This window comes from Dipteris shenzhenensis, chromosome 29 (assembly GCF_047967505.1).
Source record: "Dipteris shenzhenensis isolate YYH24624 ecotype China chromosome 29, Dip_SZ_1.0, whole genome shotgun sequence".
Classification (NCBI taxonomy): Eukaryota; Viridiplantae; Streptophyta; class Polypodiopsida; order Gleicheniales; family Dipteridaceae; genus Dipteris; species Dipteris shenzhenensis.
Window position 1 is genome coordinate 45642601 of NC_141624.1, and position 22947 is coordinate 45665547.

At 42.4% G+C, this 22947-nt stretch overlaps 1 protein-coding gene across 5 annotated transcripts in view; it reads left to right on the forward strand.

Annotated features, from left to right (window-relative positions):
• Nucleotides 1–1979: 1979 nt before the first annotated feature.
• Nucleotides 1980–22947, forward strand: part of LOC147882918 (nuclear protein) — a 57632-nt gene continuing 36664 nt past the window's right edge. For 2 of the 5 annotated variants that reach the window (XM_087400779.1, XM_087400778.1), the window contains exons 1-3: nt 1980–2366; nt 2526–2743; nt 18750–18878. In XM_087400779.1, coding sequence (XP_087256905.1) covers nt 2024–2366; nt 2526–2743; nt 18750–18878 — 690 coding nt within the window. In that variant the 5' untranslated portion in view covers nt 1980–2023. Of the gene's footprint in view, nt 2454–2525; nt 2744–18749; nt 18879–22947 lie in introns of all 5 variants that reach the window. The other 3 variants (XM_087400777.1, XM_087400780.1, XM_087400781.1) reach the window with 3 other exon arrangements.

The following is a 22947-nucleotide window of genomic DNA, read 5'->3' on the forward strand; positions in this document are numbered from 1 at the left end:
GAGGGATATGACTAAGTCCAATTTCTCTGATGTTGTTTTAAAGCTCCTTTTTTAAAAGACATGTTTCTAATCAAGTTAAATACATTTTAAACTAAGCAGCTTAAAGATTTGTTTGATTCAACTTTCTAATCGAGAAAAAGCTCTGCTTCAGGACAACCCTTGATCTGAGGTGCTTGATAAACAATTTGCTACTTTATGTGGATGGGTAAAACTAGGTAGGAAAATACACCTACCCATCTTAAACTTGGTCAATTGGTTTTTTAGCTCTCTTCCTTCTAATAGCATCAAAGAGTAATTTAGATAGACATCCCTATACAATCTTTGATCCTAGTGCTAACCACCTATCAATTCAACAATTTAGTACTAACCACCTATCATTTTAGCAATCTAGCATTGACACTAATGTCAAGTGCACATAAAACAAAGGCATATTTCTTTTCGTTTGATCTTAACATTATTTTTAAAAAGAATTTAAAAACATTTGAAAGTAAGCTAATGTATACATCACATACGTTGCTTTCTTACAAGCTGAAATGTTTAGTTGATGTGAAATGAGGCAATTACAAGTGATTGAATATCATAATATATATGTGTCCCAAATGCGATATAGCCCCTACACAATCACACTCAACCCAAGGAAAGAAGGATTTACAAATCTTCAATCTTTATGACAAGGTACCTTATTAGGTTTTAGAAGGCATGCGATGTTTCCATAGAATACCACAAAGCAATATTTAAAAAAAAACTAGGTGAGATTATTCGTTTCGCATGCCAAAGTGCCCTTTTCTCCTCTAAAGAATCATTTACGGGGTATTAAAGCGGGCAAGGTTGCATCCCAACCTACACACATATGTGTACAAATGCATTTTGCTACTAAATATTATGCATTCAAGGTGTATCTATGTATCTATATGGGTATTTTATAATATCTAATAACAAGAAATTGCAACCATCTAGTTGTGAAGCAATTCAATATTATTAGAAAATTACATACAATATTTGTTAGTGTCCAAATATCTCATAAATATGTAATGTCTTCTAATTTGGTTGAATTAGTCTACCTGCAAGGATTTGCAAGTTGTGGATATGCAAGGTCCATACACATTCTCTATCTTGAGATTTGGTTGGCCAAGTTTACAAAATACAAGATTATAAATTAATATAGCTTCATCCATGAAAGTTCACGACCGAGCTACTAGCTATTGTGATGTGTGTGAAGAAAAGATATCACTGGACATTATGTATGACCATGGTGCAAATAGGTGATTACTCGAGATTGAGTCAGATATGAGAGAAGGAAACATGCAATCCCACCCTATGGTAAAGGTAGACAGACACTTAGAATCACATAATAATGTAAAGAGGGGAACAAGACTATTTGATGGTTTCTCTCACTCAACATATGATTGACCTTGCCTGAAAGGGAGTGTAGTTTCCCTATAGATTCATTGTGAAAATCGAGGACCTTTTGTCAAGTTTTATCCCCATGGTTGTATTCACGCCATTTGTTCCGCTAAAAATAATATGGATAAGAAAGCATGATTCATGGATAAAATTGCAGACCTCGTGTCACGTTTCATGTCCACGGTTAAAAATGGATAAGAAAGTAGAATTCATGTTGAGTTTATGGTATGTGCTCCATGAGAGGAAATAATATGAAATATCGGGTTTGATTAATAGTCGAATCGGGTATAAAATTTGAATTTATACACAAACACGCTAGGTATCGAGGGTTGAAACAAACACCATGGGTTGCTTACATATGTGATATCCTAGTTCTCTAGAGCCTTTACCTTCTAACTCCTCACCCTCAAATGAATTCTAGGAATGGCTGAGCGACTTTTGTAAGGAAAGCTTCAGATTTGTGTGCTTCACAATGCCCCTTTTTAAGAATGGAGAGAACTCTTTAGAGGTCCATTTTGGGCAGAGCTAAGGGTGTTTACAGACTAGCGCACTCATGTATTGGCATAGGCATTAGTCGATATTACACACTAAACGTAAAGTTGTTGCTTGCCATACAAAGATGATCCTCCTAAGTTTGCATGCTATGGCGATGACGGTATCTTCGTCCTTGTCCATGGTTAAACCCTGTCCCCATAGCTGCATTACCCTTCACACTCGTCCAAAGGTCGTTTCCTCCGCCCTACCTACTCCGTTCATGGATACTTCCCCATCCGTCATTCCTGCTGTCATCGTTGGAGCTGGCCGCGTCGGCACAGCCCTCGAGAAAATGGGTCGCGGTAATGATCTCATCGTTCGACGCGGCCAGAATGTGCCTTCTGATAGCTCCGGACCCATCTTTGTCTGCACTCGGAATGACGTACTTGAATCTGTGCTCGAAGCGACTCCCCGCGCGCGGTGGGATGGTAAAACTTTCGCTCCTTCTACCCCTCGGGACCGCTAAATTAATGTTCGAAATGGTTCACCCGGGTGTGGGCTTTCTTGGCAGAATTGTAAGGTTGCGCGACCTTCGGTTCGCAACAGCTCATTTCGGATATGCTAATAGAGACTAAGCGTTCCAACAGACTTGGTTTTTTTCCAGAATGGTATGTTGGAACCATGGCTTGAGAGCAAAGGTCTCGTCAACGCGTCACAAGTTTTGGTTTATTTCGCTGTGGCAAAGCTTGGTGAAGCTCCTATTGACGGGAAAACGGATGTTAACCCGGAGGGCCTAACCGCTGCCTCTGGAAAATGGGCTTCTGCAGTTGCTGCTCGGTTGCATTCTGCGGGTCTTTCGTGCAAGGTGAAAGTCACAAATGCTCACCTGCCTTCTTCCTTTACACAGAGAGAGAGAGAGAGAGAGAGAGAGAGAGAGAGAGAGAGAGAGAGAGAGAGATGGCTTAACGTCACTGAGATGGAGAGAGAGAGAGAGAGATGACTTAACGTCACTGAGATGGATAGGGCTAATAAGATAATGTCGATAAAACAGAATAGTTAGCAGACCACGGCTTGTCAATGGTCATATATTTCTGTCTATGACAACTGCGTGAGCCCTATATGAGATTTGCTTGTGGTAATCATAACATCTTTTTTGTAGGAACTCACCCACTTTTTAGAACTACGTTCTACAGATCGAATGGCCCATTTGATGTGGGAAGTTAATAGGTTTTTAAGTTTCAAAAATTTTGCCACGTGTTAGATAAATTTTTGGATGGTTAGTTTTCTATTTCTTTTGGTTCCCTCCCCCAAATTACGTTGGTTTTCCAGCATGCGAGTCTAATTGCAAATACAAAGATTATGATCATTCGGACTTTCCACAAGCAAGCTACCGTCACTTTTGAAGGGAGATGGTCTTGTTATAGAAAGATGAAAATGATTACAAATGGAAGAGCCAATAGATCAAAGAAGAAACAGTGCAAGAACATACGTTGGAAGCCAAACAGTAGATACCTTACTTGGGGTAGGCTTCCTTCGAACAGGGAACAATTAATCCAATAATCCCGCCCACATGTAAATTAACTCCTGTCATCCTGCTTCAACATGTATCCACTTGCTTGGTACTATTTCTTTTTGTTTTTCAATAGTATGCTTATTAAGAAATGAAATGTTTTCCTTCTGTTCAGTTATGGACAATGGGGACTAGGTCTAGCATTTGAGGGTGGACCCCCTTGCTTGGGGTTATGGGCATTAGTGACCCACAAGAGTGATGGCCTCTCTTTGAGAGGGACATCTAGAAACCACACCCCACCTGAGTACCCAAACATGGGACCAATCAAATGCACAGATTGCATACCGACCTAGGAACCATTCAAGAGAATGTTCCCTGAGCTTTGGGTGTGGGCCTGGCAGCATGCCAAGAGTAATGGAGATACAAGATAAGACGACAAACAAATGAGCTCAGTATGGCTCAATTATGACCTTAGAGTACGTCAATAGATAGTCTAAGCTGTTAGGAACCCGTGTGTGCGATCAGAATTAAATTCTGACAACTTTGAAATTTTAGGGTTTTTGGGAGTGACGTGGCAGCTGACACGTGGCAGACTGCCACATGGAATCTAAGCTGGCAGGTCAGTCCACCTGTCCCACACATGTGGCAGCATGCATGGCAAGTGGCAGGGCATGCAGGCCAAGTGTTTGGCCCCAAATCTGGTAGATTTAGGGCAAGTGGTGGGCTGTCCTCTTTGGGACTGCAGCCCACCAAAAATCTGGGACAAGTGTCCACCTTCCACTCTAGGCCTAGGAGGGGGGCTGAGCCTATAAAAGAAGACCTCTCCCCTTCATTCCACACATGAAAATTTCGTCACTTTTCTTCTCCCTCCTTTTAGATGATGCAGCAGAACCTCTCCAGCTCCTTGGGTGCAGCCAGCTTCTCCACAGGCCATTCTCTCACCTCAGCAGCACTTTCTCTCTCTACAACAGCACATTCTCTCTCTACAGTTCCAGCCCCTCCTCTCCAGAAATCTGCCCCCTCTCAGCTCTTCTGGAACAGCAGCAGCATCCTCTCTCCTTCACCTAGCCTAGAGCAGCCACAGCCCCTTTCTCTCTCCTGCTGCAGTCTTTCTCTCTCTACTGCAGAATTTCTCTCTCTACTGTTCCAGCCCATTTCCCTTGCAGAAATCTGCCTCTCTGTGCACCTCTGGAACAGCAGCAGCTCCTCTCTTACATCTCCTCCCTTGGGATCAGCATAGGCACTCTCTCTCTACAGCTATCACTCCATAAAAGCTTTCTCTCTCTAGCCTACAGGCTGTTTTTCTAAGCTGTTCTCATTCCAGCCCCATTTCCACACTCTCCTCACCCAAGGTAGCTTCAGAGGCATCAAGGACTTCATCTACAAAAGGGCCAAGTCACGAAGGGAGCCTGTACTGTCAAGTTTATCTCATTTACAGCACTATTTCATGTTGTTTCTACTATCTTTCTAGAAACTAGTGTTTGTCTCTAATGTTGGATGTAAGTGGTGATTGTTGCAGGCTTCTTCCTTGTGGATTGGGCAAGCCAAGAGCTGAAACCTGAGCTTGGAGTCCTCCTTTTTGTTGTCTACCTTGTACATATGCTCTTGAGTCTTGTATCTAGGTCCTAGGTTTTCACTGAGTTCATCAGTTTGGAAGGTGCATTGCACCTTGGTCTTGTATCTCCATTTTCAAGAATAAAGTGAGCCTGGATAAGGGGGGGGGGCCGTCTTGGCCCCTCAATCATATTGCATTCTCCAATGATGTCACTTTGTGTTTAAGCTCTATAAGTCTTAATTCCAGCTTGATTGCAAACTCTTAAGTTCAAGTATATGTGTTTGGCAACTCGCAATCATCTCATTCAAATGCCTCTGCAAAATCCGTTGTTTGAATTGATAGAAAGCACCGAGTAGTTTACAACTCTTGCTTAAAGCAATGGAAGCAATGAGATACAAACGTTGCTACAAAATAAGGACATGGATGAAGTATTGGGGAGTACTTGTCTTGAATCGTCTCAACAAAAACAAGGTAATATATTAGGGGCTAGTGATGAGACGTAACCTCAACAAGATATGGGAAAATCCATAGTAGTGGATGGCTTTCTACATACCAAAGCCCGAATAGAAAATCCCCATCTTCACGAGGCATTTAAGATGCATAATGAGTTTCACTTCACATGATCAAATAGGCCCATGGATAGACTAAATAATATTGTATATTTCACAAGCAATTGTAGCTTGAATGAAAAGAATTGGACTCCCTTTTGATTAGCCTTCTCCTCTAGTACTAGCCTTTCTCATTGCTGAGTCTGCCCTTCACCTTTAGAGTGCTGATAGAAAATTAGCGTTCTCCTCTAGTACTAGCCTTTCTCACTGCTGAGTCTGCGCTTCATAGTGCTGATAGAAATTTAGTACGAAGACCCTTGTATAAATGGATGCCCAAATGTGTGTAGTTGTGTGGATATGTATGTGTGAAAGCATATGTTTATACTATGGTCTGCACCCACCATTGGGCTATGATGACGTAGGTGGGGATGTCATAGTAGCTAGTCCTTGCTATATGTGATGGAATTTATGATTTTCAATCTTGTGGGTGACTGTGATGAGGTTGAAATTGCACACGGTGTTGTGTTTTTAGAGGATGAGTTTGGGCATGTTCTTGGATCGGTCCTTCGAAAAGCCCAAGGAGAGAGTCCTTGGACGTGTCTCAGTCAATCCTCTGAGCTTTGAAGCGTCGTCAGTTCTCAAGGCATAGCGTCTTCAGGGGGGTTGTGTCAGAGACCACGAAAGTACTCAATTGGTGGCGAGCTTCATATTGGTACACAGACACAGAGAGAGAGAGAGAGAGAGAGAGAGAGAGAGAGAGAGAGATTTCTAGCTTCACCATAAGTGGTCATAATCGCTATGTTGCTTTTACCAAATCTGGAGATTTAGTAACGGTTTTAGACATTACGAGCCTCGGTGCTGGAGAACCAACCCCGCAAAGGTTGGCTTGCTCCAAGGCTTCGAGACTTGTATGCCAAGTGGGAAGTGCGTTAGAGGAGAAAATATGCAAGATGTGACATGGAGGATTCCACCACAAAAAAAAAGAAATAGGGGATGAACACTATACTTTTCTCGCTTGCATTAAGCACAAAAAAAATGGACATAGAGGATAAACATTGTGCGCAAGGGCCTGTTGACACAATTGTGTAGGGAGAGGAGATTGGGTCTGTGGCTTGCCTGCATCAAGCACATAAAAAATGGATCAACATTCAAAGCTGTACACAACACCTAGAGATTTGCATAGCCTCTTGAAACAATGAGCTGAACAAGGGGGTATGGTTGCTTTGCTTGCACTGAAAGAAGAACATCATCTATGTAAAATTGCAAAAGAATTATAGACCAGATGTTTGGGTTCCTCCTCCATTATGTAACCTTACCATTGATCTAGTTCATTGATAAACAAGCCAAAATCTAGGGGGAAAGAGAGCCTTATTGCTTGACCCTAATATCATTACTTTGTTGACTTTTTCATTTGCATCTAAGTAGGATCTTGCTAGTTCGGCCTAATTGACCATGCTTGGAAAGAAAGGTGTTATATCGGTAGAGAAGGCTGCCTCACGTAGCTTCATGGTTGTATCATCAATGAGGAAACTGAAAGAGTAGAAGAAGTTAGTAGTTGGGATTATTTAGCCTTAATGGTTAAAAGTAGGAAAAAAAAACCCCTGATGTAGTCTCAAACCTAAACAAAATGACAATTTCAGATGGCAGCATAATCACGGTAGAGTATGCAACTAAAAATGGATGCTCAAGTATGTGGGTGTGTGGATTTGTATGTGTGAGAGCACATTTTTATACTATGGTCTACACCCACTATTGGGCGCTGATGACGTCAGTGGGGATGTCATAGTAGCTAGTCCTTGCTATGCGTGGTGGAGTTTATGGTTTTCAATCTTATGAGTGACTATCGTGAGATTGAAACTGCACTACGTTGTGTTTTTAGAGGATGGACTAATTCTAGTCTTACAAAGGTATATGTGTTTTTAGAGGATGAGTTTGGGAATTTTCCTTGATTCATCTAGGTATAAATCAAATGGAAAAGACTATATAAATATCGCGACATATCAGGATCATTGAAAAGCCTCATTAGATAAATCTACATATGTGGATGAGTCAAAACATTTATTTAGCCATTTTACTTCTATAAAGAGTGTTTCTCATAGCTACAGAAGAGCAACATTGATGATCATGTTGGATTAGGTAGATCAAATCAAATGTATGGAGATAGTACAATTACAAATGATAAATGGAGATGGATATTTATGTAACGTACATATTGTCTTATATCTTCTAGGACTCCAAAAAATATGCAGCTATGTTGCTATACCTACGACTTCAACCCATATATAGGTTGGTATCTTCCTTGCTTTAAATCGTACTCTTATCCGCTACTCCTTTGCCCTTGCCCTACCAATAAACCACTTGGTGATCCCCACCCATGGAGCATTGCAATCAAATATCCAAGGCATCAACTATCTCAACAAAGAATTATTTCACATACTAATATCTGGAAGCCCTAAGCCTTCCTATGCGTTGAACATGTAATCTTTGGTGAAGGCTTTGGGACATTGGCCCGAATGGCCCAAATGTTGGACATGATAGAAGGGAGACACGTGGAAATCGTCAATATTGTATTCCCATATACAAAGAATGAGCAATGTGGCTTGAATACAGTATGGAGGTGTGAACCCTAAGGTCATCCTCCCCAAGATCCATTCAGGGCGGGTTGAGGCTACAAGTGGCTAGGTGGTGGGGCTTGAGGAACCTCCACACATGGCTCTTGTGGCTTAATGCAACCATGATGTAGGGACTGTGCATGGTAAGTGCATTTGATTTTGACTTTGCTTGTGCATTGCATGAGTGGCTGTTGCGGTGAGTGATGGCTCCCTTTGGCGCAACGTTTACAGGATGTAGCAATTTTCGTGGTGGTGCCTTGGGCGGTCTCAATTTGAAGTGGTATCTATTGTAAACGTTACTAGCTGTCAAAGACCGGTAGCAAAGTGTGCAGCAGTCCCATGGGTCTCTCACATAGAGTTAAATAACTTCAATGTATTGTCTTTTAAACATCAATAGTCTTAGTCAGATTTCTAAATTTCAGCAAGGAAAGGAATTGAGATGGCGTTAACAAAGTACTTTACGCATCCTAAACTTGGGGAGTGTAACCTTGGTGGACCTAACTACCCCTCGTGGAAGGTTAAGGCCAAGAGTCTCTTGATGTCATGGAGATTATAGAAGGTGATAATGTGAAGCCATGGGTATTGGGGAGAGGCTGGTGAGCTACACTTGCAGATCTATTGGCATTGTACGTGTGGCAAGAGAAGGTCACACACGCATATGTGTTAGTGATTTAGACCTCCAACCATAAAGCTATTCCTTCGATCAAGATGGCTCCCAAGGGTTGCTATGCGGCATACAATTCTCCTAGGATCTTGAATTTGTATGATTGGATATATTCAAGTCTTACAAAGGTATATATAGGATCTCGAACCTCTAGAACCAGCTTTACTCTCTCAAGATGGGTGAGGGGAAAGAAGTGGAGGGTTGAGAAAGATGAAGGTGTGAAGGGATCCTTTAGCCTCTATCAATGAGCAACCAGATCTGAATACATGTTTGAAGAGTTGCGGCCATGACAGGAAGAGCCACACACAACATTGGTAACATCGAGAAGGTTTTCAATGCCTAGTCAAACCGAAAGTGCAAGAAAAAGCTCGTAACATCGAGAAGGTTTTCAATGCCTAGTCAAACTGAAAGTGCAAGAAAAAGCTCGGTTCTTTAGAGAAGTAGGACTATGAATCAAGGAATCGTTTGATTCAAAGAAGAAGAAGAAGAACGTCAAATGCTTCTAAGAAAGACGGCAAGGATCAAGTCATGACCTATAGCAACATCGTCATTGTCAAGCTTTCGATCACCATCAGGGAAAAATTTGTTGAAGTGAGTGTTTTAATGGATGCAAAGTATGGAGATAGTAATGTCATCAAGCATACAACAAACGGGACGTAGTGATACACCTTTCTTAGGCCAATGGATCCAAGATCTCTCTGTTATAGTGGGAACAACTGTAAGTGGCTATTGGAGTGCATCGGGAATTGGCTAGTCATCTTGGGTGAAGATGAGACAAAGATATTGTTTGATGTTCTTGTTTCAAAGCTTTGCAAGAAGCTACTTTCCATTCATGCCATCACTAGGAATGGAATGAAGGTAGAGTTTGATCATCAAGGTGTACACATTTTAGGTAAGGACAAAAAAGCAGTTGCAAAAGGTGGGTCAGAAGATGATGTTTAAAAGGTGATAGATCCAATAATCACTCGCCAACAAGTTGTTAAAGTATGGCATCTCATAGTGAGAGGGGGCTTCTATGTGGGTGTGCCTTGTTCCCTCGGAGAGGATAGGTTAGGTAGGCGTGGATAGGCTAGTTTAGGCGAGTGTTTAAGCTGGGTTGGGTGCCAAACTAGGCCCCAACCAGGGTGGGTCAACCGACCCAAAGGGTCAAGTCAACCCAACCCGAACCCAACCTAGCCAGGGAAGGGTCGGGTCCGCCGACTTTGCTGGTCGATCTGATAGCCAGCACACGGCGTGGATAGGAAAAGGGGTTGGCAGCAAGGTGGCTTGGGGATCATTTGCAGAGGGTCAAGTCAACCCAACCCGAACCCAACCTAGCCAGGGAAGGGTCGGGTCTGCCGACTTGGCTGGTCAGTCTGATGGCCAGCACACGGCGTGGATAGGAAAAGGGGTTGGCAGCAAGGTGGCTTGGGAATCATCTGCAGGGTGCGAGGATTGGAATAGCTTCATGGGAAAAGGGGTTGGCAGCACGTGGCTTGGGAATCAGCTGCAGGGTGCGAGGATTGGAATAGCTTCATGGGAACCTTGTGTACGAGTAAGGAGGATAAGCTCAACCAGCTCGAAGTGGAAGCTCAACATGAGGATATGGTTCATCCATAAGGGCTTGTGGGAGCTTGTTCAGGGCTACGAATGGAGGCCTGAGCATCCCAAGAGCTTTATCCACTGGGAGTTCGATCGGGAGGATGAATTTCAGGAGGAGCTAAAGGATCGGGAGGATCGGGACTCAAAGACACATTCAGCTTTGGTCAAGACAATCACCAAGGAGGATTCTTCGACTGTCCAGGCCCTGGAGAGTGCATCTTGTGAAGATCCACGCTTTTCGAAAATGCAAATGTGTGCAATGCATGCAGAATTTGAATGCCGATTGGCCCTCCAATGGGGAAGAGCGCCCTCGTGAGAGTACTTGTTTCTTTTTCGACCTACATGCAAGGTGGGAGAGAGATGACGGATGAATGCAACGTGGTAGAAAGAATGCTACGTGAGATTCACAATGAAAGGGTGATACCCTTTCATTAATGTCCCTTGAGATCACTCAAGTTCCATCTTCCCATTTACACCTACCCTTAGCCTATGACCCATGCACCTACCATTCAATGCACTCTAATGCACCCTTTCCCTTTCCTATTGCCCCTAGGACCTAGACTCGTGTGTGCACATCTTTATTACTAATCATTGGCCAATGTTACATTAAACATATAACCGCACCATCAAATTGGCGCCTAAGAATAATAAAGTTCTAATGACTATTAATTAACTAAATAATCATTTCTCTTGTCATGACACTCCCTCCTGCTTGAATGAGCAGAAGTCCTCTTCTGGATTATTGCTTGTCTCTTCCTCTTATGTGCACTTTCTCTTGTTACTTCTGCCATTGCATCGCCTCTTTGTAATCTGCGAGTATCTGTGGAAAATCTGTAAAGAACTCTTCTTCCATCCATTGTGCATCACTAGCTGGCTGGTTTTTAAACTTCAGTAAATACATATATCTCTTCTTTCCAACGAGTACTCTTCTCTTTATGGTATACGATTTGTTCCGGAGTAAGAACTTCAGTCCCATCTTCAAGTTCAGGTTCTTCTTGCTGCTGAGTATCCAAAAACGCAGAAGTATCGCCATGGTATCTCTTCAAATTGCTCACATGAAAGATGTTCTTCATACGCCAGTGGGCTGGTAACTTCAGCTCATACGCTCTGGATCCTTCTTCTGGATATAAAGCTGCTGAAATCTGAAATGGACCATAAAACTTCGGTGCTAGCTTGACATGTTTGGTACTTCCTCTCACTGACTTGATTCTTCTTTTATCAATCTTCAATAAAACCCAATCATCCTCCTTGTAATAAACTTCTTTTCTTTTTTTATTGGCTGCCTTGGATTGTTGAACCTGGGCCTTCTTAATATGTTCTTTTACCTGCTCAATAACCTGTGACATATCCTCAGCAAACTGGTCAGCAGCAAAAATTCGCTCCCCCAAGTGTGTTATTGGAGTGGGTAAACATTGCCCATAGATGATTTCAAATGGGGCTTTCTTGGTGGAAGTATGTACAGTGTTATTATAAGCAAACTCTAACATGGGTAAGAACTCTGGCCACCTTCTAGGTTGGTCATGGACATAAGCTCGAAGTAAAGTAATTATGGTTTGATTGGCATTCTCACTTTGTCCATCTCCTTGAGGATGGAAGGCTGTAGTAAATTTCAGTTTGGTTCCGAGATTCTCTAATAGAGCTGTCCAAAAGTTGCTAATGAAACGGCCATCATTATCGGATACAATGGATTTTGGTAACCCATGTAACCTGAAGATTTCCCTAATGAATAACCTTGCTGTTTCAGGAGCAGACAACTCTTTTTTACAGGGAATAAAATGAGCTTGTTTACTCAGCCTATCTATAATAGTGAAAATCTGCTCAAACTGACCAACCTTGGGGAAACCAGACACAAAATCCATTGTAATGTGTTCCCACCTTTCCGAAGGAATAGGCAAAGGCTGCAAAAGACCAGCAGTCTTACTTGTGTCAGATTTAATGCGCTGACATACGTCACATTGTTGAACAAAGGTCGAAACTTCTTTGCGAAGTTTAGGCCAATGGAAGTATCTCTCAATATTGTCAATGGTTCCTCTAATACCTCTATGTCCAGAATATGGACTCGCATGTAACTCACTCATGACTAGATACCGAAATGTTTTGGGTACACATATGGCACGTCCCAAAAATAAGTATCCATCCACGATGGAATAAGCCTCTAAATCCCCAACCTCATTACGTTGAATCTTCCCATAAATGTCAGCGAAGTCCTCATCTAAAGGATAAGCTTCAACCATTGCTCCTAATGATTTCTCCTTAATCACAGAAACGTGATTAACTTGGGGCCGTCTACTCAAAGCATCAGCTACTAAATTCTCCTTTCCCGGCTGATATTCGATATTTGGTTGCCCAAAAGATTGAATATATTCAGCCCATTTGATTTGTCTTGAAGAGACAATGGGTTGAGAGAACAAGTGCTTGATACTTTGATGGTCAGTCTTAATCTTGAAAGCAGAACCATATAAATAATGCTTCCATAACTTTAGAGCATGAATGACTGCCAATAACTCCTTCTCATACGTGATATATTTCAATTCAGCCCCTTGAAGTTTTCTACTCTCATAAGCAATGGGATGCCCTCCTTGCATCAACACTGCCCCAATCGAGGTACCACTAGCATTCGTACATACAACAAAGAACTCTTTGTCCATGTCCGGAAGTGTTAACACTGGTGCAGTCACTAATGTTCTCTTAAGCTCCTCAAAAGCTACTTGGTGAACCTCTCCCCACTCATACAAGGAATGCTTCTTCAACAAATCTGTTAGTGGGGAAGCAAGACGTGCAAAATTCTTAATGAATCTGCGATAATAACTACACATCCCTAGGAAGGATCTCAGCTCATGTAAGTTTTTGGGTATTGGCCATTCAATTATGGCCTTGACCTTTTTAGGGTCAACCCGAATTCCCTCGGCAGACACAATGTGTCCCAAATACTCTATTTCTGTCTTGAAGAACTCACTCTTCTTGATATTTAGGAACAATCGATCCTTCCTTAGGAGCTCCATCACCTTAGCAAGGTGATCCTTATGCTCTTCCTCATTTTGGCTGAACACTAAAATGTCATCAAAAAAGACTATGACAAATTTTCCCAAGTAGGGTCGCAAAACCCTTCTCATCAGCCTACTAAAAGTGGCTGGAGCATTAGTTAGGCCAAAAGGCATGACCAAAAACTCATAATGTCCAGTGAGAGTGCGAAAAGCTGTCTTATGTTCATGCCCAGCTTTCATACGAAGTTGATGATAACCAGATTTCAAATCCAATTTGCTAAAAACTTTAGCACCTTTAAGCATATCCAATAAATCATCCACTCTTGGAATCGGATACCGGTTCTTAATCGTAAGTTTATTCAAAGCACGGTAATCTATACACATACGATATGATTCATCCTTCTTCTTAACCAATAATACAGGTGCTCCAAATGGAGAACTGCTTGGTCGAATCAGGCCTTTTTGCAACAGATCTTCAATTTGTTTTTCTACCTCCTCCATTTCTATCCTGTTCATCCTATATGGGGCTCTACATGGAGGGGAAGCTCCTGGCTCTAAGTCTATGGCATGATCATCTTCTCTCTCCATGGGCAATTCGAATGAGTCATCTCTTGAAAATCGATCCTCATAAGCTCTAAGGAACTCATTTCTCTTCCGATCTTCTTTTGAGATATGAAGATCTCGTGAATCCCGTATATACACAAGATTACAATCTACCCCTCTTTTTACCAATCTTTTGGCTTGGGTAGGAGTAATCAATGGAATTGTATACACGTCCTGATCCCCTACGATCCTTATGTTTTCATCCTTATGTACAAAGCAACAATAATGAGTATGAGGATGAATAGCAGGGTTAAAATCATACCGCCATGGTTTACCTAGTATCATGTCAACGTCTTGTAAAGGGGCTACTAGAAAATCCCTTCGATCTCTATATTTTTGTATACGAAAAGGAATATTTCGTACTACGGATGTGTCTTCTTCATTGTGTCCCCTAAAAGCTCCTGAAAGCGACATGTTTTTTATAGGTTCTGGTTTAAGATGGAGTAATTTTGCCAATCTATCACTTACTAAGTCATAATTACATCCATCATCTAGGAGAACCACTATTCTCTGTCCATTCACGAATCCATACACCTTAAAAAGATCATGAGGCCCAAAGGTATTGGCTGAATGGACAGCATTCACTATTGGCTCAATAGTCACAGTAGATTTCGAGGGTGACAAGGTAGAAGCCTCTCCCTCCTGCTTGGATGCCTTGGCTTTCCCTTTTACTGAATTCGTCTTGGCAATCTTAGCCAAGAGAACGGGACACTTATGCCATACGTGCCCTGGCTTATGTTTCTTACAACCGAAACATTTTCCTTCCTTAATCAACTTCCTCTTCTCTTCGTCAGTCATAGAAGGAAATGGCACCCATCCAGGATGTGATTGGCTATTCACATTCCTTACAAGAGCTTTACCCTTCCCTTTATTATTCTTAAACCGGTTTGGTTTCCTAAAAGTGGGTATATTATTGGTCTTAGATGATGACCCATACTCCTTATTGAAGGGTTTACGAGGATTCAATTTTCTCTCGGCTATTTCAGCCAGCTTAGTGAGGTCCTTAAGCGTGGTCGGGTTAAACATTTCAACCTCGTACCTTACTTTTGGGCTTAAAGTTGCTAAATACTTCTTTCTCCTATCTTCCTCAGTCTTTTCGGGTAACTCTAGAGAGAGTTTCCAAAATCTGGCTGTAAAATCTGCATTACTCTCATTATCGAACTGCCTAAACCTCTCCCAACAAAAGGTTAGGTTCTCTTCATGCCTCGGTGGCATGAAAGTGGTTTTTAGTTGCTCCACAAATTTAGCCCATGCATGAATAGGCTCTTTTCCTGTTTGTGACAAGGACCACCACATTAGAGCATCCTTCTGCAGATGCAATGTGGCAAGAGCAAGCTTCTCTTGCTCGGTCTTGTCTTGATGGGCAAAGTATAGCTCAAAATGACGAATCCAATTGAGGATTTTGTCAGCCTCCCTTGCCCCATCATATTTGGGGAACTCAATTCTCTCTCGCGGTTGGAATTTGGACCTCTTAGAAGGGTTACTCAACTCTTCATCCCCGAAGTTTAAAGTCCTCTTAGTCCCTAATCTTGTCATAATGGACTGCTCAATCATATTGCTAAGCTGGAAAACCAGCTTATCAACAGGAGTCTCCTCTCTTCCTCTTGCACTTGGATTAGAATCCATGTGTATTGGGTTTTGAGTTAAAGGTGTGAACTCATCACCTTGTTCTTGGCTGGTCTCATTTCTTCTTTCATTACGAAAGGAGAACTCCCTATCAGTAGGTTCTTGAAGGAGAGACTGCTGTAAATCTGTTATCATACTCAAGATGTGTATAACTCTCACCTAATCCTTCCTCTTCAAGAGGGGGTGAAGGTGTTCTTTCTCTCTCTCCTTGGGGTAATGGAGGAAAAGGAATAAGTTCATTGTTATATGTCCCTTCCCCTTCCATTCTTTCCTTTTATTAATACAAGAGAGAAAATGTCTTGCTGTAATTTCAAAAAAGAAGGTTTATTTTACAACAAACTTCAAGTGTTGTAGAGGTGGTGGTACTTATCCGACTCCCGCTTCGTTTGTGTTGAGAAAACACTTAAAATGACCTCCTTTCCCTTCTCTTTGAAGCTTTTCTTCTTGTATTTCTGCTGTAAACTGGTACGCTCCGTTTGGGCTACTTGTTTTGAGCGGATTGGAGCTCTAGATACCGTTATAGGGGTTACTTGATGGGTGGATCAGTCCCTTAAAATCTTATTCCGATCCGACTTCCGGTTGGGTAGAACGGGAATCCCTTTTTCTCACGGTTTAAGGGTACATTCACATTGGGGAGGGGGGGGGGCAAAACAGAACACCCCGTTCGCCGTTCGCCGTTGAAGGCCAAAATTTTTCAGGAAAACTCCCTTGTCTCAGAACCTCGAGATCGGTCGATCGTGATCCTTTTCCGCCAACGTCTCTTGCGACTTCCGTCGTTCACAACTGTCGCCCTCTTCTCGTCCCGCTCGTGGATCGTCGCCGCTCTGATACCAAATGTGAAGATCCACGCTTTTCGAAAATGCAAATGTGTGCAATGCATGCAGAATTTGAATGCCGATTGGCCCTCCAATGGGGAAGAGCGCCCTCGTGAGAGTACTTGTTTCTTTTTCGACCTACATGCAAGGTGGGAGAGAGATGACGGATGAATGCAATGTGGTAGAAAGAATGCTACGTGAGATTCACAATGAAAGGGTGATACCCTTTCATTAATGTCCCTTGAGATCACTCAAGTTCCATCTTCCCATTTACACCTACCCTTAGCCTATGACCCATGCACCTACCATTCAATGCACTCTAATGCACCCTTTCCCTTTCCTATTGCCCCTAGGACCTAGACTCGTGTGTGCACATCTTTATTACTAATCATTGGCCAATGTTACATAGTTTTGGCGGTACTATTTACACCGCTTGATCGATCATAAATACAAACATATAACCGCACCATCAAATTGGCGCCTAACAATAATAAAGTTCTAATGACTATTAATTAACTAAATAATCATTTCTCTTGTCATGACACATCTGAGGTATGGTCTAAGCTAGAGGATCTCTATGCCAGGGATTCGGCGATGCGTGCTATCACTTTGTAGGGACAACTGTACAATGTGGAGTTCCCCAAAGGGAGTACTTTCTGGATACATGCAAACGTTCTCCACGACCAGTTGCAAGCCATGGGTGCAACCCTCACGACTAGTCAGTTGGCGTCGCTCATTCTCATCAAGCTTCGTGAAGATTATGACATGGTTGCTCAAGCGTTGAGGTGCCGGGTCACCACGAGACAGCTTGAATTTGATGTTCTAAGCTCCCTTCTCCTTGAGGCATCAGTTCTTGTCTCCTAGGAAAGCTCAGGGTCATTCTAGGTGGAGGTGAAGCACTTTTGACAGTAAATAAGCAAAAGCGGAGCAAGTGCTATAAAGGCAGTAAGAGAGGGCATCTTACCAGAGATTGTCGTTCCAATGGCAAAGCTAAGGACAGGACTCGGAGTGGGGCTCTTCTTCCCAGTTTGGTGGTTCAAGGCAGCCGTTGCCAAGGATCTCCAGATTACCCCAGCCTTCTAGCACTAGTTCTGGGCCCCCACGGGTCACAACTAGAGAGGGCATGTGGCAGGGAGTCCAGGCTGATTGAAAGTTTGGCAGGCAAAGCAGGGCTGTGAAGCTATGGGCCAGATGAGTTTGGTGTTCATTGCTTGACGTCGTAGAGACCATGGACACGGTGTGTCACGGAGTTTGTTATTTGAGGTTCCCGTCATGATGTGTTCATTGGAGGATACAGGTTGTGGTGGGTACCACATTTCATTATATCCCACTAAGAACTTAGTGCAGGCTGGCATGGGACATCACAACTGTGGACGTCTCATTTGCTGTTCAAGTTGCATTGTGGTTCGAAGAAGCTGTTGGAGGGTCCATGGTTGCATCTTCAGAGTAAGTGCTCACTATGAGCTGTAGAGAGGGTGTTAAAGTGTGGCATCTCATAGTAAGAGAGGGCTTCTATGTGGATGTGCCCCGTCACTTGATGAAAGCTCTTACTGGTCATAGAATGAGGTAGCAAAGTGGAAGAATGGAGATGGTAAAGCTCAAGAACAAAGGATTTTCAATCGTTTTTTGGTAGAAGCTTTACAAATTGCAGCGGACACGCTCATTTAGATCTCGCAAAAGGTAGTAAAAGGAAAGATCTCACACAAAGCCTCCCTTTGTCAAAACTTTTAAGAGTTTTTTGTTCCAAGTGTTCTATGCGTGTTCTAAATGGTTTCAAGAAAGAGCTCTATGCAATGGGTCAAGAGTGTATTTTAATTGCATTTATTGTGGAGTCAAAGGTATTGTGGCTCTACAATCAAACTAATAGGAAGATTTTGGTGAGCAAAGAGGAGCATGACATCCAAGAAAGCATGAACCTAAAGAAGAATTTCCAGCTCCCTACAAAGGTAAGCCATAAGGAGAACGAGGCTTCTTGTGTAACAGGGAGATAGCCTAACTCTCTCTCTCTCCTGCTTAATACTATCTGAACTGTAAGAATGATGTAGAGTAGACTAGCTGAAGGACTGGATGGGCTGCTGGTCTGCTGCAGTCTTCTAGAATGGCATATCTAATGTATATAAAATTTGCACAAATGGTCTACTATCTATTGAATAATGCTGATAATGAAATCCACTATGAAAGACACAATGATATTTCTGATGGATCTCATCATAGGCAAAGCAGTATTCACTTGAGAGCTCTAGAAATAATACTTTGCGAGCCCTTATTGTTTTGCTTTTGTGGCTGTCTCTTTGTTTTCATTTTCTTATTGATAGTAGTCTTGATAGATGTAGACTGTAGTGGGCCACCCTGAACATGATGTATTTGGTGTAGGTGCTTGATGCTAAAGATTTTCAAAAATCATTGTTGGAGAAGCTAATATGGATTGCGGCTTTCATGTTAGTTGGAGCTCGCCACTCAGGAGTCACTGTTGGTGTGGTTGAAAAGGACCATTGTGATGAGGTAATGTCCAGTGTGCTTTTTCTTAATTTTACTATGCCAAAGGTTCCCAAGAGGGCTTGCATTGTTGAGGTTTAGTGGTAGATTGTGGAGCTAAAAAAAAAAAAAGAAAGGATGTAAAGGCGTTTGAGGCAGTGTGATTTTTTATGTTTTCCTTTATAAAACTTGCTAATATGTGAGTGTTGGATTGAAAATTTTTGGGAGGTGTTTTCTCTCTATATGTTTGCTAATATGTGAGCATGATGTGACAATTTTTGGGCTACTGGTAGAGAAGGGCAAGGCAGAGATTTGAAAGGGGGGGCCTAAACTAGAAGGGGGGAGAAAGAAATGAAGAAAAGTTTATCAGAGTTTTCGAAAGACCAAAGCAGTCTACGAGGAGTACAGTACTATTCATGAAAAGCCAGCGGAGAGAGACTAAAAGCTTTTCCCCCTCACTAGTATAACTCTGCTCAAGTGTGGTGCAGTTGAAAATCAGGCTTGCTGACATGTGCCATCGTCAACTGATATTATGGAGATAGAGGTATACAAACGTATGTTTGTGGATGCATGTTATTATGTCAGAGAATGTAGAGCTGGTGGACTGATTGGTATTTTTTTTCCCCTGAAAGGGGGCTTTTTCATGGTATTACTGTTGAAGGTTGAAAACATAATGTCAAAATAAGCATCAATAATATCGTCGTGATTACCGTTGGCATGTCCTGTCTCCCGAGCTTATTTGTGATATATAGCTCCAATGATCCCATGTCTATTGTGGGCAACAGCTTCATTAGCCCTAGTCTTCTCTTGCCTATGACAAGATCCTCTTGGGAGCCTGGCAACTGCAAGCCTCCTTTATGCATTGATGTAGACCCCTCGGGCTAGAAAACCTAGGAGAATGGGGGAGATATGAGCTATCCATATGCTAGATGTGGTGGTATGTGTACAGATAGCTGAGGTAGCACATGTATTGACATGTTGAGGCTGTTGGTCCATGGAACCTGCTCGCAGATCTTGCTTCATGCTGTCCCTGTCCTTGTTTCCTCTTTCTTGGTAGAAGTGATGCATGAGTGTAGAATCTGGCCATGTGATACCACGGGTGAAGAGCAGATGTGTCAGAAGAGGGCCAAGCATCTCTGATTCGAGTTTTATTATAAAGAAAGGTGGGTCGTTGGGATGCGTCAATTTTATATCAAGAATCTATGAGCAAGTTTATCCGAGCGTGTCTTTCAAGAGATAAAAAAAATTGTATTTCTTCAGGAAACATGTTTTTTACACTTTTATTTTCACTAAAACTAGATCCCTTTATCATAAAGATATATAGAATTGTCACTTATTCAATTATTTTACATAACATAAATTTTCTTATTCATAGACATCCTTTCTACCCTTGTTATTACCTAAAAAAAGTGTTGAAAAATAATACCTTTAAGAAACATCCCTCATAATCCCTCTCAATGTAATAATATTATACACATATAATTACTTATTAAACACATTTATATTAATAAGACAAGAGATTTTCTAGTGTTTTAATAGCATAAATAATAAGATATTTATGGATATGTTTCTAAAGAAATAAGTAATAACTTGGACTTATATATTACTCTCATAAAATACATGTAATATTTAATACTATATATGCAAGATTTTCCAAAATATAACCCCATAGATGTGCTCAAATGGGGTTTTCCGATCAATTTGAGTGACTGAATGACTGTATTTGTTTGGCAAAATTTTTATATAATTTCTACTAGTTTTCATGTTTTTCTACGGGCTTGCTTGTCTTTCACACGAATCACCTACAGTTTCTAATTGTTGCATAATTGCGATTGCTATGCCAAGAGCCAAGATGCTTATTTTTTGGAGGTGGGGGGGTATAGCTGAAATTACAAAAAATGGCATCTTCACCCTTAGACCTATTCTTGCATTAAATACTCATTGAATGCTATTTGTCAGACATAAACTATATAAAGACCCCCTACCCCCCCATCTCTCTCAAGCTCTCGTTCTCTCTCAACGCCTCCTCCATGCCCTAGCTCTTTGTCCGTCTCTCTCAATCATCTCTGTAAATCTGATAGTATCAGCATTTTTGGCATCCGCATGCATGGAAATAGTATAAAGTGTTGGCTGGGCATCCCAATAAACCTCATCCTCGTTCATGGGAGCATTACCACCTACATCTTCACGTGCATAAAAAGGTACCGCATCTTGATGCTCCACAGAAAAGAGTGTTGGCCTACAGCCTCTCATGCCACTAGTGGGTAGAATCTCATACGAATGCGAAGCATGAGTGTCATGCGCAGTAGCACCACCAGGGTCAAAAGGAAAGTCGGTGCCCTTCGTGGCTCTAGTGTCAGGAGTCTCATTTGCATCATGTGTATTTGCCATCTCATCTTGACACGTATCCAAAGAACCTAGGGCATCAAACAATTCCTCGTCATCTGAGAGGTCAATGATCATGCTGAGCTTGGCAGTACCATTGTTGCGCATCTTGCACACATTTCTGTGCTCAGGAGTCCATTTCTCGCCACATTTAAAACATAAGTTGGCCTTCTTTCTGCTGTCCATTATTGCCCGTGTATGCTGTTTTATCTCAGCCTGCTCATTTCCAGTAGTGGGCTTGCCTCCAGGCTTGGCATCAGGATACCTGTAAGGTTTGGCATACGGCATCTTACTACCCGAGACAGTAGGAAAGCGAAGAAATGGTGCTGCTGCAGATTTCTTGTCAGTCCAATCAGCAAACTTAGGCTTCGACTCAGTGTCATACCCCATAGCATGCGAGCTGCCCGTGGCATTTCTGTGCTTGCCATCATATTTAGGCTCGAATACTTCTGCAAGCTGAGCTGCCCTCTCAATTGTCTGAGGGTTATGTGCCTTCACATCTGCAGCGAGAGAAGAACTTAACCCATGGATGAAACGCAGCAGCTTTCCCCTTTTAGATACATCCTGCACAAACAGGGAAAGCCTCCAAAAACGTTGCAAGTACTCTTGGACCGTATTGGTCTGTGTCAAGGCATAAAATTCAGCCAAGTATTGATCCAATACAAGTGGAGATACAAATGTATTGACATTCAATTCTTTGAAACCCCTCCAAGTGCTTGGTTTTTGAGGAGAATCCTTTATGTATCGCCACCATGTGTGGTCATAGTCTTGCATATGCATACCTGCAAAAATGATGCGCTCCTCCTTAGACTTGGGGTAGAAGCGGAAATAGTCTTCCAGCTTTGTGAGTCACTCCTCCAACTCATTGGGAGTGTGAGTGTCCCCTTTAAACTTATGCACTGTGAGTTTGTCCTTCATATCCTTAGCTACATAATTCTTGTGTGTGTAGCCTCCAGAAGTGCGGGCATCATCACACTTGAGGTTCACATAATCGGAGAAGGGCATCTTAAGTTTGATGGCCTTAGGTAGGGCCGTGTATGAACGCAAAGAATGATGGCATACGAAAGGGCTGAGAAGAGGACTGACCTCTCTCCCAGGGGTGTGGGCTGCCATATAAACCGATGGCATACTTGTTGGTGCGGTGAAAGGAGCACTAGCCGGATGCACACCAACGGGTTGGCCCAAAAGAGACGGTTCAGCTTGCACAGATACAGAAAGCTGAGAGCCAAAAGATGGCCTGACATCCTGCAAGAAGATGCTCTGTGGCACATAAATGCATCATCTATGTCCTATCTGTCCTATCTTGCGGAAAGCACCTTGGAGCATAGAGGAAAGGACATCCAAAAACTGCGTCTGCGTTGTGGACTTCCCGGAATGCAGGAGAGAGAGGCTGAGTGGAAGGAACATCTGCACCATCAGTGGATGCAACCACTATGGCAGGCACTTGCTCATACTGAGCAGCCTCATCAGTGTCATGCGATACATCCCGAGGGATACGCTTCGGTGCCATGGTGATTGGCCTCGGAGAGAGGAGCTTGAATATAGGCAAGGAGAATTAGATACCAAAATCCTGCGTCTGAGCACTTGAGATACTGCGGGGAAACACGAAAATGTCGATGGAGAGGCTCGGAAGAAGGTCGTCGAAGAAGCTTCAAAAATGGGGTCCAAATGAGTCCAAATAGGGCTGTGGAAAGCCCCTAAAAGAGGCTGG